At 39.1% G+C, this 13,327-nt stretch overlaps 1 protein-coding gene across 1 annotated transcript; it reads left to right on the plus strand.

Annotated features, from left to right (window-relative positions):
* Nucleotides 1-286: 286 nt before the first annotated feature.
* On the plus strand, nt 287-6,187 carry LOC116035099 (protein AMBP-like). The gene is made up of 10 exons (XM_031278042.2): nt 287-555; nt 1,580-1,722; nt 2,367-2,443; nt 2,538-2,654; nt 2,975-3,076; nt 3,350-3,396; nt 4,959-5,043; nt 5,224-5,391; nt 5,738-5,911; nt 6,000-6,187. Exons 1-10 carry the CDS (start codon nt 436-438, stop codon nt 6,023-6,025), a joined length of 1,059 nt encoding a protein of 352 aa, XP_031133902.1. The 5' UTR covers nt 287-435; the 3' UTR covers nt 6,026-6,187.
* Nucleotides 6,188-13,327: the final 7,140 nt, after the last annotated feature.

Here is a 13,327-nt window from a genome sequence, read left to right on the forward strand (position 1 = left end):
AGATCTCTGTTCCCACCAGCCAACCATTAAGGAATATATAGCTTTTCATAATTAGCATTGAAACTGTAAAATCCCCATCGCTCAGTAGTTAAGAGAATGAATGTTCTTTCCTGCAAGTAAAATCAAAAAACAAAATCTAGATTACAGACACAATATTGACTTGTTGGTGTTGCCAAAACTCTGAAGTCCAATATTTAAGCTGTCCAGGCAAGTCAGAGCAAAATGTTAGAGACAGAGGCAGAACTTTGCTCTTTTGCTTGTTTGTTCTTTACTTGGCTGTGGGAGTGAGTGCATACAAAACATTGGTCAATGCCCTGTCCTCATTTGAAGGGTTGAGAGGGGGTGTAAGAAACGGTGAGGAGGTGGCCCTTTCCTGGGATTCAGTGACTCAGACATCAGTCCTCTCCGAGACGAGTGGACAGACAGGCTGATAGGATGCAGAAAACAGTGATTCTGGTTTCCCTGCTGGTCCTGGGGTGGTCGTGGGCCCTTCAGGGGGTCCCTGTACTCCCAGATCCTCTCTACACCACGCAGGAGAACTTTGATCTGGCCCGGGTGAGTTCGGCAGACTTTCATGTTATTTTTGTTATGAGGTAAAAAAAAAAAAGGCAGAAGCACAGTAGTTGGTGTGTTCTCTTTTCCACCCTTTTCTGTCTGTTATTAGAGTAATACTCTTTACTTAATATTTAAGGGTATGGAATGTTTCACCCTGCAATTGAAATCTTCATTAATTAATGACCTAAAATCTTGAATAGAAGATAAAACCTCCTATGATCTTTATGTGTGAAATGTAGAAAAATGTTAAAGCATTTCGGGCTAGTTTCAATTACACACAGGAAAAGTCAAGTAGGCTAAATTAAGAGCATATAAGTACATTGTCTGCATATAGTGATATCTTGTGTCCTGAAGATTTTTATTGTGAGATCTATTCTAATGAGCTCTTTAAAGGGCTTGATATCTCTAGTAAATTACAGACGACTGAGTAGGTGCCCTAAATTAGTGTGTCTCTGGAGTGTTAAAGACCCCTTCCATTTAAAAACAAAGTATTTAATCTTATTATCATGTCCATAGTGTTTTTATATACTACAAGACATATCATGAGCAAAACAAATGCCATGACTGAGCATTTCCTCCTTGGAGCTGCAGTGTACCATTGACAGTCTCAAAAACATGGATTCAAACAGCCAGGGTTTCATACCTCACATACCTACAGAACCAATCCTGTTAACTTGCAGGGTGGGGCTTTCCATATTATTAGCATAACGCTATGGCAAAACCAGCGCACTGGCAAAACAAGGGGTATCAGAGGATAAGCCAGGTGTAGCTACGTATTTGTATCTGGAGGACTTAAAGTGTAGCGAGAAGTTAAAACTAGCAGTTAAAACAAATAATTGTATTCAATATTTTCATTTTGTAGCATTTTTATTTTTATAGCACTTTGTGTTTATTTAATAAAGTAAGATAAACTTTTTAGGTTTTTGATCTGGTATACTGAACCAACAATACCTATGTCAGTTATAGGTTGTATGAGTATTAAGTTAGTAAAATGTAAATATATAACGGTTCCTCTTTCTAACAGTTTTTGGGAACATGGCATGATGTTGCTGTGGCAAGTACATGTCCCCATGTGCAAAGTCATAGGAGAGATGCAGCCATCGGTAAATTGGTACTGCAGAGAGGCACCACTCAAGGCAAACTCAAAATGACTCGAACTGTACTCAGGTTGGTAAGAAGTGCACACACTAATCAAAAAGCATGTTTTTGAGAGTTGGAAAAAATAAGAAAATACTTTTAGATAAATTAAAATTTACTGGTATGCATTTTTTATTCAAATTCAAACCCTTTTTACACTTTGACTCTCTCTAAACACTTTAGTCCTTAAAACATTTTAGGAAATATGACATGTTTGAAAAAATACATGAATATGTTAACAAATGCATATATTATATATTATGTAAATCATATTATGCACACACATTGGCTAATCCTGATAGTATTTTGGTCCAACAGCATTCAGTAAATTATCCAGTGTAAAATCCAATGGTGGAAAGTAACTAAGTACAGTTTCTGTCACTTTATACTTCTACTCCACTATAGTTCAGGAGGTAACATGTACTTTTTACTCCACTAGGTAGATCAGATTATTGATACAAAATATAATAAATTATGATGTAATATAGATTAAGCTACTAGACAGTATATAAAGTGGTTAAAATTCTACCAGCCTCAACAATAGTAATGCTTACACATTAATTATATATATATATATATATATATATATATATATATATATATATATATATATATATATAATTCTGAAAAAATTTACACACACAGGAGAACTTTTATTTTTGGTGTTTGTGCAGACAAGGAACATGTAAGGAGATGTCTGGGGACTATGAGTTGACTACTACTCCAGGACGATTCTCCTACCATGTTGCCAGTACGTCTCCCTCTGTATAATCCTGCAGTGATACAGCTCTCTTTTCAGTTCATGCTGTCCGTTTTTAAAGGTATCTCTTCTGTCCTTTCCACAGGGTGGGGGGCAGACGTGGATGCCTACGTGGTTCACACAAACTACAATGAGTATGCGATAGTGATAATGAGCAAACAGAAATCATCAGGGGTTAAGAGCACCTCAGTTAAGCTTTACAGTGAGTGGACAATCTTCATAGATGCATGCACTGGAACATTTCACTATATTATTCATTCTAGTTCAGCTTTAATGCTGTTGAATAAACCTAGACAGTAAACCAAACCATGTATTATTATTTTTTTGCTTTTTCAGTGGCCTGTATAATTTTAAACACCATGTATTGTATACCATTTATTTAAATCAAGTATTAAGATTTCCTCCCTCATTTATGTTAAGATAGACCATCTTATGACATTGATATATTATATTCAAACGCTTTACACCATGTTAAAGTATTTGTTGACATCTGCTTCATCTGACTTACTCTGTCCTCTTCAGGTCGAACTATGGCTGTGAGAGACACTGTGCTGGATGACTTCAAAACACTGGTCAGACAACAGGGAATGAGTGATAACACTATTATCATTAAGCAGAACAAAGGTACAACACAGATTATCACACACAATTTCACAGACCTCTAAATATGAAACATTCAGATGATATTTGAATGAGCGATGAAGGTTTACAGAGATGTTACCAGCACTCTTCATGAAACAGTTCAGATTTATTGTCCTACAAGAGGAAGTTTTTTTGCAGCATACAAACATAAACCACCAGCACAATCAAAATACAATCAGACACTAAAAGAGTACATTGTTTGGCTATAATGTGCATGGGTGTCTAAATGATACCTTTTCATTTAAAACCTTGCAGGTGACTGTGTTCCTGGAGAGCAGCCGTCAGCTCAGCCCGAGCCTCAGGTACTCAAAATTTACATTTATTTAATCTAACTAAATAGTCTTACCATAAATGTATATTTTATATTTTCATTTAAACACAATTTAACAAATTCAATATATATATATATATTTGCCTGTGGTATATACCACAGGCAAATGGAAACCATGAGGCAAATGGAAACCATGCGAAGGCTGCAAGGCATGTACCTACACAGGGTAAGGCAGCTCCTGAAGAGCCAGTTGAATGGTAAGAACAAGGTCCGAGCCATCAACACATATGCACTGCCAGTCATTAGATACCCAGCTGGTATAATAACCTGGCCAAAGGAATAGATAGAAGCCACTGAGATCAAGACAAGAAAGCTCCTCAGGAAAAGGATGGTTTCACCCCAAGTCCAGCACCGTGAAACTAAACACCAAGCGGAAGGAGGGTGGCCGAGGACTAGTTAGCATCAGAGCCATGACCTGCTAAGTAAATATCTAAGGCAGCAGATACCTGGTGATGAGGAGGCAGGGGAGAGGAGGAACCATCATGGAAGGACAAGCCCCTGCATGGCATGTACCTCCGACAGATAGAAGAAGTAGCTGATATCAAGAAAACATACCAAAGGCTGGAAAAGGCTGGTCTGAAAGATAGCACAGAGGCACTAATCATGGCAGCACAAGAACACGCTATGAGCACAAGATCAATAGAGGCCGGGGTCTACCATACCAGACCCCAGGTGCAGGCTGTGTAAAGATGCCCCTGAGACAGTCCAGTACATAACAGCGGGGTGTAAAATGCAGGCAGGTACGGCATACCTGGAACGCCATAACCAAGTGGTTGGCATAGTGTACAGGAACATCTGTGCCGAGTATGGGGAGAATGACAGAGCTAAGATCCTGTGGGACTTCCAGACTGATAAAATGGCGATGGGTAACCAACCGGACATCGTGGTGGTCGACTAACAGCAGAAGAAGGTAGTTGTGATAGATAGACAGCAACATCAAGAAGAAGGAACACGAGAAGCTTGAAAAATACCAAAGGCTTACAAAGGAGCTAGAGGAGATGTGGAAAGTGAAGGTAACAGTGGTTCCAGTGGTAATCGGAGCACTCAGGGCTGTAACCCCCAGACTGGGACAGTGGCCCCAGCAAATTCCAGGAACAACATCTGAGATCTCTGTCCAGAGGAGCACAGTCTTAGGAATAGCTAAGAGACTGCACTCAGGTAGAGGACCCAAGCTTGAAGGAAGAGGACCGCCCAGGATGGGGCGAGTGTGGAATTTCTTTTTTTATATATATAAAATAAATCCCTTCCAGCATTAGTTGGAGTATGAAGTTCAGAATCAAGTAAAACTTCAGCTGTATTAGCAACATAATCTAAATATTCTACATTTAATAAATATTTATTAATATATATATTTAATATAAAATAAAGTACTTGTAAAAATTGTCTCTTTTAGAGTGTGCTAATGTGGACAGCGCGTTTAATGCAGTTGGTTTACAAGACATCTGTTGATTGTGATTGTGACATTTAAACAGTATATTTGGGGTTCAGGTGTCTTTGTATCTCTAACTAAGTCTGTCTGCGGCTGTGATACAGCGGATGAAAAGAAATGTGGTACCTTCTTTGGCTCCTGCAGACGTTGAGGGTTCTGGTGATGATACACCTCTTTTCAATGGAACCGGTAAGTGATCAGCTTACTCAGTTGATTAACCCTGATACGCTTAGATATATCCTACAGCATAGCGCATTCATGAAAATGGATGTGTGTTGAATGGAAGATAAGAGATCCTGATTCTGATGTTGCAACTAATGGGCATATATCCTTCCTCCTGCTATTCTCTCCCTCTCTCTCTCCTCGTAGAGGCCTGTAAAGCAACACCAGATACAGGACCATGTTTTGGGATGCACCAGCGTTACTACTACAACTCCTCCCTAATGAGCTGTGAACTCTTCAAGTACGGAGGGTGTTTGGGCAACCAGAACAACTTTGAAAATGAGAGAGAGTGCCTGCAGAGATGTCGCACTGAGGGTAGGAGTGAAATACAAAATAAAACTGCATACCTGTATGGGAAGATTATACAATACATGCATCATTAATAGTTTGGCCCATTGCCAGTTTATTCTATGTAAGTGCAGTATTTTGTTTTGTTTGTATTTTTAACCATTTTTCTTTTTAAAATTTGAAATGGGACTAGACTACAGTAGCAAACCCACCCACAAATACTGTTGATTGTGTTTGATGAGGCTCCCTTTGCTAGGTTTTCCATCTGTAGGCCAGAATTAAGTAATACTGCCTGTTATGATGTAGTGAAAAAAAACAATAAAACCCTGGAAATACATGAAAATATCAATGCTCCTTTGTTCTGTCTTCACAGCTGTGTGCCGTCTGCCCATGGTGGCCCAACCCTGCACAGGCCAGCCACCCATCTGGGCCTTTGACTCCACCGTTGGACTGTGCGTGCCCTACAAACAGGGCTTCTGCCAGGGCAACGCCAACAAGTTCTACAGCAAGGCTGAGTGTGACGAGTACTGCGGGGTGGTGAATGATGGTGAGATGATAAAGGAGATGCATAACACATTAAATCTCCATCCACATATGATGACAACATTTATTTTTGTTTTTTTGCTCTTTTACAGAGGGAGAGCTCCTGAAGGCAAACTAAGTGAGATGAGGAAACATTGCTGCTCATCATGATACAGAGATGCAACATGAACCAGCATCACATAAGGCGCACAATAAAATAACATGATTTTGTCTTGGCACTCACAGAATATGTGAAGTTATACTACAACAGATCAGTAATAAAACAAGTCATGACTCTGTTTCTCTGGTGCCTCTTGTTTGTTACTCTTATTAACCTATTTCTGCGGCTGCAGTTTCTTCCTGGCGTCCATAAATACATAAAAAAAGACAAAAATCATGGAAATGCTCCTTTTTCAGCTCCTCATTTAAGATATCAGTTATACCATCACAGATACAAAGTAGTATATTGTACAGCCATGAGCACAAATGTTTCAGCAATGATAATTGGAAGGACATCTATTATAGATTTTGACAACCAACTGATAACTTGCTCTGGCCATGCTTATAGATAAGTTACTCCTAGAGTCCAGATGACGAACCACTAGTTTAAAGATCTTCATCACAGTAAACTAGTTGCATGTCTCTGCTGTATATTATGTGCCGAGTGATAATGTTTCCATTTCTCAACGTCTGCACTCTCTTAGATCAGGAGTTATTCATCTAATAGGAACACTTTTCTGACCCTGTGAATGTTTGCTGTGTGGTGGCGTGACAGATAATGTGCATTACCAGCAAGTCAGATCAAGTAGTAGTAGTAGTAACATTTAATGGCCTCATATTTTGTGTTTTATATATTCTGACATTAAAGCATTTCAGTTTATCATTTAGCTTATCATTTTTATGGTTATAATGTTGTCTGCTGTAGCCGTTGTATTACAGTATTTTCATGTTTTCTTCTGTTTTATGTGTTCTGTTGTAAGAGTAGTAGTACTAGAGGGATCCAGCAGGGGGGAGTAGCGCTGTTGAGCTACTTTAAGGGACACCTCACTTTCTCCCTCCAGTCATTACACACGATTGAGGAAGGTTTGCGTCAGGTATGAGTCTCTCATATTACTGTTTATTCGTGTGTTTGGTAAACATATGTGTCTGTGTTGTAGCCCTAAGATTTGAGGTCTTCCATTCCTAAAAAAATAAGGCTACAACAGACAGAACATAATGAGAGACATTTTAACAGACCCTGTCAATTACTATTTATTTTATTAAAGTGCTCATATTATGCTTTTTGGCTTTTCTACTTTCCTTTATTGTGCTATATATCTTTTTGTGCACGTTATAGGTTTACAAAGTCAAAAAGCCCAAAGTCTACCCCAAAGGGATTTATCATCTCCAACAGAAAACACTGTTAACAAACTGCTCCAAACAGCTATTGTAGTCCAGCCTTTACTTCCGTGACGAACGTGCGTCACTTTGTAACACACGTTATAATGTTCGCCTAGCTGCTAGCATGGCACACCCTTATGCTCTGCAACTGACAAGCTAGCAGTGCTTACTGCGCATGTGCGACTCCCAATAAAGATAGTACAGAAGTGAGATGCCTCACTCTGTAGCTAAAACAGAGAGCTCAACACACAGGGTGAAAAGAGGAGCTGCAGCAATGTGCAGTACAACAAATATCTGGTGTTTTCTAAAAATTAAACCACATAAACCTATTCTGGTACAACCTCTAAATACAATTATGAACCTGAAAATGAGCATAATATGAGCACTTTAAAGTGCCCATATTGAGACATCCTACTTCTGTACCATCTTTGCTGGGATTCGCACATGCACAGTAGCTAGGTAAGGATCACATCAGCTAGCTAGCTATTTCTCTAACTTCAGTCTGTACAAGGCAGGATTAGCCGGGAGACTTCTTCTAAATGAGGGCGCACTTCCAACTTTCCGTGGAGTACCTGCAGAACAGGTTACCATTCCATTGACTGCCATTCATTTTGACGTCACTTTGACAGCGAATAACTTTACATCTAAAGCGTTTAAAGACTTTATTTGTCCATTGTTTATTTCTAAAGAAACACAACAATGTATAAAAGGCTCCATTACCTTGTACCTCACATTATGGCTCCGTAGTAGACATTTTTGTAAAAATAGGCTAACGATTGTGTCATAACCACGCGACTTACTGTCGCACGGTAGAGGAATTACCGTATAGTACAGGAGAAGCTTGCAGACAGTTTTGACTTACATTAGCTGTTTAAGTTTAATTAATAATGTTAACTAGCATTTTAGTTAGCAATAATTAGCCTGTGTCCATGTTATCTCCTTACATATACCTACGCTCTCCGTCTCTGCAAGATTGGGAATGATTGAGATTTCTCTCTTATTTACTGCGCAGTAACGCTCGGCTCTCACCGGAAAAGTGCTTCTAGTATCCATTGACATACATATAATGGACCAACAGATTCCATTGCTCTGGACAGAGACCAGTGAAGGCCATTAGAAGCACTTTTCCGGTGATTACGATTAATTGCATTTTCGATAATATCGCAATATGTTAAAACGCGATTTCCTAATTGCAAAGGCTGTGATTTGGTCACATGACTCGCGAGAGCAATCAGTCTGCACTCCATAGAGAAAGCATCAACTAGCATGCTAACGCTACACTGTACCTTGAGCTGATTTCTGTCATTCAAACAACTCTGAGTTGTAGTTTAAAACTTTTACAGCCATTTTAATAAAATGAAGGGTTTTATTCGGGCTTGAGTCTATACATGCAGTTAATGGATACAGATACACAGAACTCAAGGCTCGGTTGGCAACGATTAGCTCTGATTAGCGGTTAGCTCTGATTAGCAGTTAGCTCCGGTTAGCGGTTAGCTCCGTTATAAAGATATGGAGTGGAGGAGCTGCCACTGAGAGGGGTAACAATCAGACTGATAAATGACGTTCGGGGAGCTTTCACAGCAGCGTGGCCGCGGTGTTTCAATGGTTTTATTAGTACAGTTAATCCCATGGCAAGAACACCAGCAACTAGCTAACGCAACGATAGCCTCTCTGAACAAGTGCACTCGGCAGCACGCAACTTCACGAGGGGGAGGGGCTGGAGGCAGCTCCTCTCTGTGCACTGTAAAAAATTACATGTGTGTGTGTGTGTGTGTGTGTGTGTGTGTGTGTGTGTGTGTGTGTGTGTGTGTGTAGATATATACTATATTTTTACTTATTTAACTGTCTAGTGTGTAATTGTGTGTTCATACTATACATTATATTATTCTTTGTTGAATAATACAGAAGACAAAGAGCTTAAAAAAATAATCGAATCGAAATCGCAATATTTGGGAAAAAAATCGCAATTAGATTATTTTCAAAAATCGTTCAGCCCTACCTCCAACTGAGAGAGACAACGTAAATGTGACATGAGCAACCTGTCTGAAAGTTGTAAGTCTTCTGGTAGCTGTACCAAGAGAAATCTCAATCATTCCCAATCTTACAGAGACGGAGAGCGTAGGTATATGTAAGGCGAAAACATGGACACAGGCTAATTATTGCTAACTAAAATGCTAGTTAACATTAGTAATTAAACTTAAACAGCTAATGTAAGTCGAAAAACTGTCTGCAAGCTTCTCCTGTACTATACGGTAATTCCTCTACTATGCGACAGTAAGTCCCATGGTTATGACACAATCGTTAGCCTATTTTTACAAAATCGTCTGCTATGGAGCCATAACGTGAGGTACAAGGTAATGGAGCCTTTTATACATTGTCGTGTTTCTTTAGAAATAAACAATGGACAAATAGAGTCTTTAAACACTTCAGATGTAAAGTTATTCGCTGTCAAAGTGACGTCAAAATGAATGGCAGTCAATGGAATGTTAACGGGGAGGTGAGTGCTTATTAGCATCAAAATGGCGCCATAGGAGGTTCAGGTTGTGAGGAGACGCTTACCCCCTTGCTAATATCCTTCACTGGTCTCCGTCCACAGCAACGGGATCTGTTGGTCCATTCTTATACACTGTCTATGGCTCTAACCTGTTAACATGAGAGCCAAAATAAAAACGGACACACCACGCAGCTAACACGCTCACGCCACGCAGGCAGTGTGCAGGCGGCTTTATGCTACTCTCGTAACATGCTGCTTGCAGCGTTGTCGGTGCCCGTTCGAAGCAGGAACCACTCATCCCATGGTAAATGGTGAATGTATGCATTTATTTAGCGCCTTTCTACCTTACCAGACATAGCACTTTTACAATTTGCCTGTCCTTCACCAATTCACATACACGATAATGGTGGAGCTGCAAGGCGCCGGCCCACTACATGACGGGGGAGTAACATAGACTGTATATAAGAATGGACCAACAGACCCCGTTGCTCTGGATGGAGACCAGTGAAGACCCTTAGAAGCACTTTTCCGGTGAGCGCTGAGCATTACTGCGCAGACTCCAACTGAGAGAAACGACGTAAATGCGACGTGAGCAACCTGTCTGAAAGTTGTAAGTCTTCTGGTAGCTGTGCCAAGAGAAATCTCAATCATTCCCAATCTTGCAGAGACGGAGAGCATAGGTATATGTTAGGAAATAACATAGGCACAGGCTAATTATTGATCACTAAAATGATAGTTAACATTAGTAATTCAACTTAAACAGCTACTGTAAGTCGAAACTGCCTGCAAGCTTCTCCTGTACTATACGGTAATTCCTCTACTATGCGACAGTAAGTCGCGTGGTTATGACACAATCGTTAGCCTATTTTTACAAAAACGTATACTACGGAGCCATAACGTGAGGTACAAGGTAATGGAGCCTTTTATACATTGTCGTGTTTCTTTAGAAATAAACAATGGACAAATAAAGTCTTTAAACCCGTCAGATGTGAGTTATTCGCTGTCAAAGTGACGTCAAAATGAATGGCAGTCAATGGAATGCTAACGTCGGGTGATCGCTTTGTAGCATCAAAATGGCGGCAACATTTTTGTTGTAGTAACATGTTGTAAGATAAAATAGTTTTGATCTCCCCCAGGGTGTCTGACGTGTTTGTACTGTTGTTCTGCTAAATTCACACATTCACCTTTGTTCAGAAAATACTGAGGTGTCTTGATGAAACCATGCCTACTGAATGTGAAATGATATGGAGGTTTTTGTTGGCATTTAGGCCTTTATTGTGACAGCTTAGACATTAAAGGGGAGAGAGAAGGGGAATGACATGCAGCAAAGTGCCACAGGTCAGAAATGAACCTGCTGCCTCTGCGCAGAGGACTGAGCTCTTTATATGGGCGCACGTTTTACCACTAGGCACCCAGGCACACCAAATTGTACTTTTTCATATTAATATGGCATTGTCTCACACCTCACCTATCAATTTGCACATTTTTGAACATTATTTGTCTTTAATTCTTAGATGTTGAATTTTGTAATGCATTTTGTATTTAATTTATATATTTTCTTTTATTTGCACTTTTAAAAACCTTTTTTTTTTCAGAAAGTAACTGTTGCTAATGGAATAATATATGCATGGTGACATTTTCAAAAGGCATGCTATTTCATTAGTAAAAAAAAATATATTAGAAAATGGATTTGTAAAATGTAATGTTTTGTTTTTCGTACTGTACCCCGTAAGTAACCAGTATTTGTAAAAACACTTAAACTGTTATTTATTTTTCCTTTCCTCCAATTGTTACTCGCTTGTTCTCTATAGTCTGGTTTTTAAGTTCCAATAAAGTACCTTTTCACTGTAAATGTTTATATAAGACACAATAATGCAGGACAAAATATACGGTAATGCATGTTACAGATTAACTCTTAACATCATGACATTTATTCATTTGTTGATGTTGCAACAAGCCGAACTTTGTTCTGTTTACTCTTTTGTGTTTTACTTTGCCGTAGGAGTGTTAATGTGGGGGCAGCGCTGAACACATATTGTAAGTCACCGGTTATGTGTGGGCTGAGATGAATAATTGTCATGATGTGAAATAGTAATCTGTAGCAAAAACATAGTGAAAAAGTAGTTATTTGAAATTTAAAACCACTCTAACACTGATGGACTTAAACGTTCAATATGTAATTTTCTGCCGCTAGAGGTCTCTCAATCAAAACAATGGATGGTAATCACAGACTTTTAAAGCAACACTAGGTAACTTTTCCCGCTTGGTCCTCCTACAGGTTGGAAGCAGAATTGTCCATTACATTACATTGTCCAGTTCATTCGAACTACAGATCCGCTACCCGATCTGGCAAACTTGCATAATGTAATGTAATGGACAATTCTGCTTCCGACCTGTAGGGGAACTGAAGCGGGAAAAAGTTACCTAGTGTTGCTTTAATGCCGTTGTGAAGTTATGTGGAACTATTTTCAAAGTCAGATTTTCTCCCTGTTTGTGTTTCTGCAGACAGTGTTTTCTTGCTGAGCTGCAGCGTGCGGGTACCATCTGGTAATCACATGGTTTGTTGCTGGGACAAAACACCAACAGTAAACCTACACACAGAGGCCTCATATTAGCTTCAACTTAACTTTAGAATAAATCTTTGCATAGGGGCGGCCTCTAGCTCACCCAGTAAGAGCGTGGGCCCCATGTAGGCTGAGTCCTTTGCAGCGGCGTGGGTTCGAATCAGATCTGCTGCCCTTTGCTGCGTGTTATCCCCCATCTCTCTCCCCCCTTTCCTGTCTATCCACTGTCACTATGTAATAAAGGGAAAAAGCCACCAAAAAATAATCTTTGAAAAAAAGAATAAATCTTTGTATGAAACGAGTGTGGTTTTTTTGTCCAGAATTATTACCGTTGGGTCATGAAGGGATTTCTTCATGTTTAGTATGGAAAGGAGGAATGATTGCAGCCACCAATTACTCTTTTATTGCACATAGGGGTCAACTGAAATGTTTTTTCAGGGCCGATACTGATTATTAGTAAGGAGACCAGTAATCAAGAAGAACAATATCTGAAATCAATTATACATTTGCATTAAAAAAGATTCTGTGTCGAATTTTAGAATAACAAACTCTAACACAAAAGTTTTTTTTTGGTTTAATGTTGTTAGAATTCTTTTTTCATGGGTTAAATGTTCAATCTGTATTTCCCTGGATCAATATGTTGAAATCACCCACAGCAATAGCCTACTAATGTTAAACTTCTCAATACACCCTCAAACTTGTGCGCAAGACAGTTTTCTTGACTTTGACATTTATCTCCATAGTGACAGAACAGAGTTTTACCATTTACATTGAATTTTAAAACATCCATCTCCCTTCATTCTTTTGTATTGTGAACTGTGAAGATAGCCCTTACCAATACTTACAATGTTAGTTTATATCAAGAGACACACATGATCCCATTGAAATCTATACATACACATATCTTCTTTTTCTTTCTTTCTATTTTCTTTCCTTTAAATCTAATATATTTTAGTTGAACTTTAATTTCACATAAATGTGAAACGTTTTGTCCACATAAAAT

This window comes from Sander lucioperca, chromosome 1, assembly GCF_008315115.2.
Source record: "Sander lucioperca isolate FBNREF2018 chromosome 1, SLUC_FBN_1.2, whole genome shotgun sequence".
NCBI lineage: Eukaryota > Metazoa > Chordata > Actinopteri > Perciformes > Percidae > Sander > Sander lucioperca.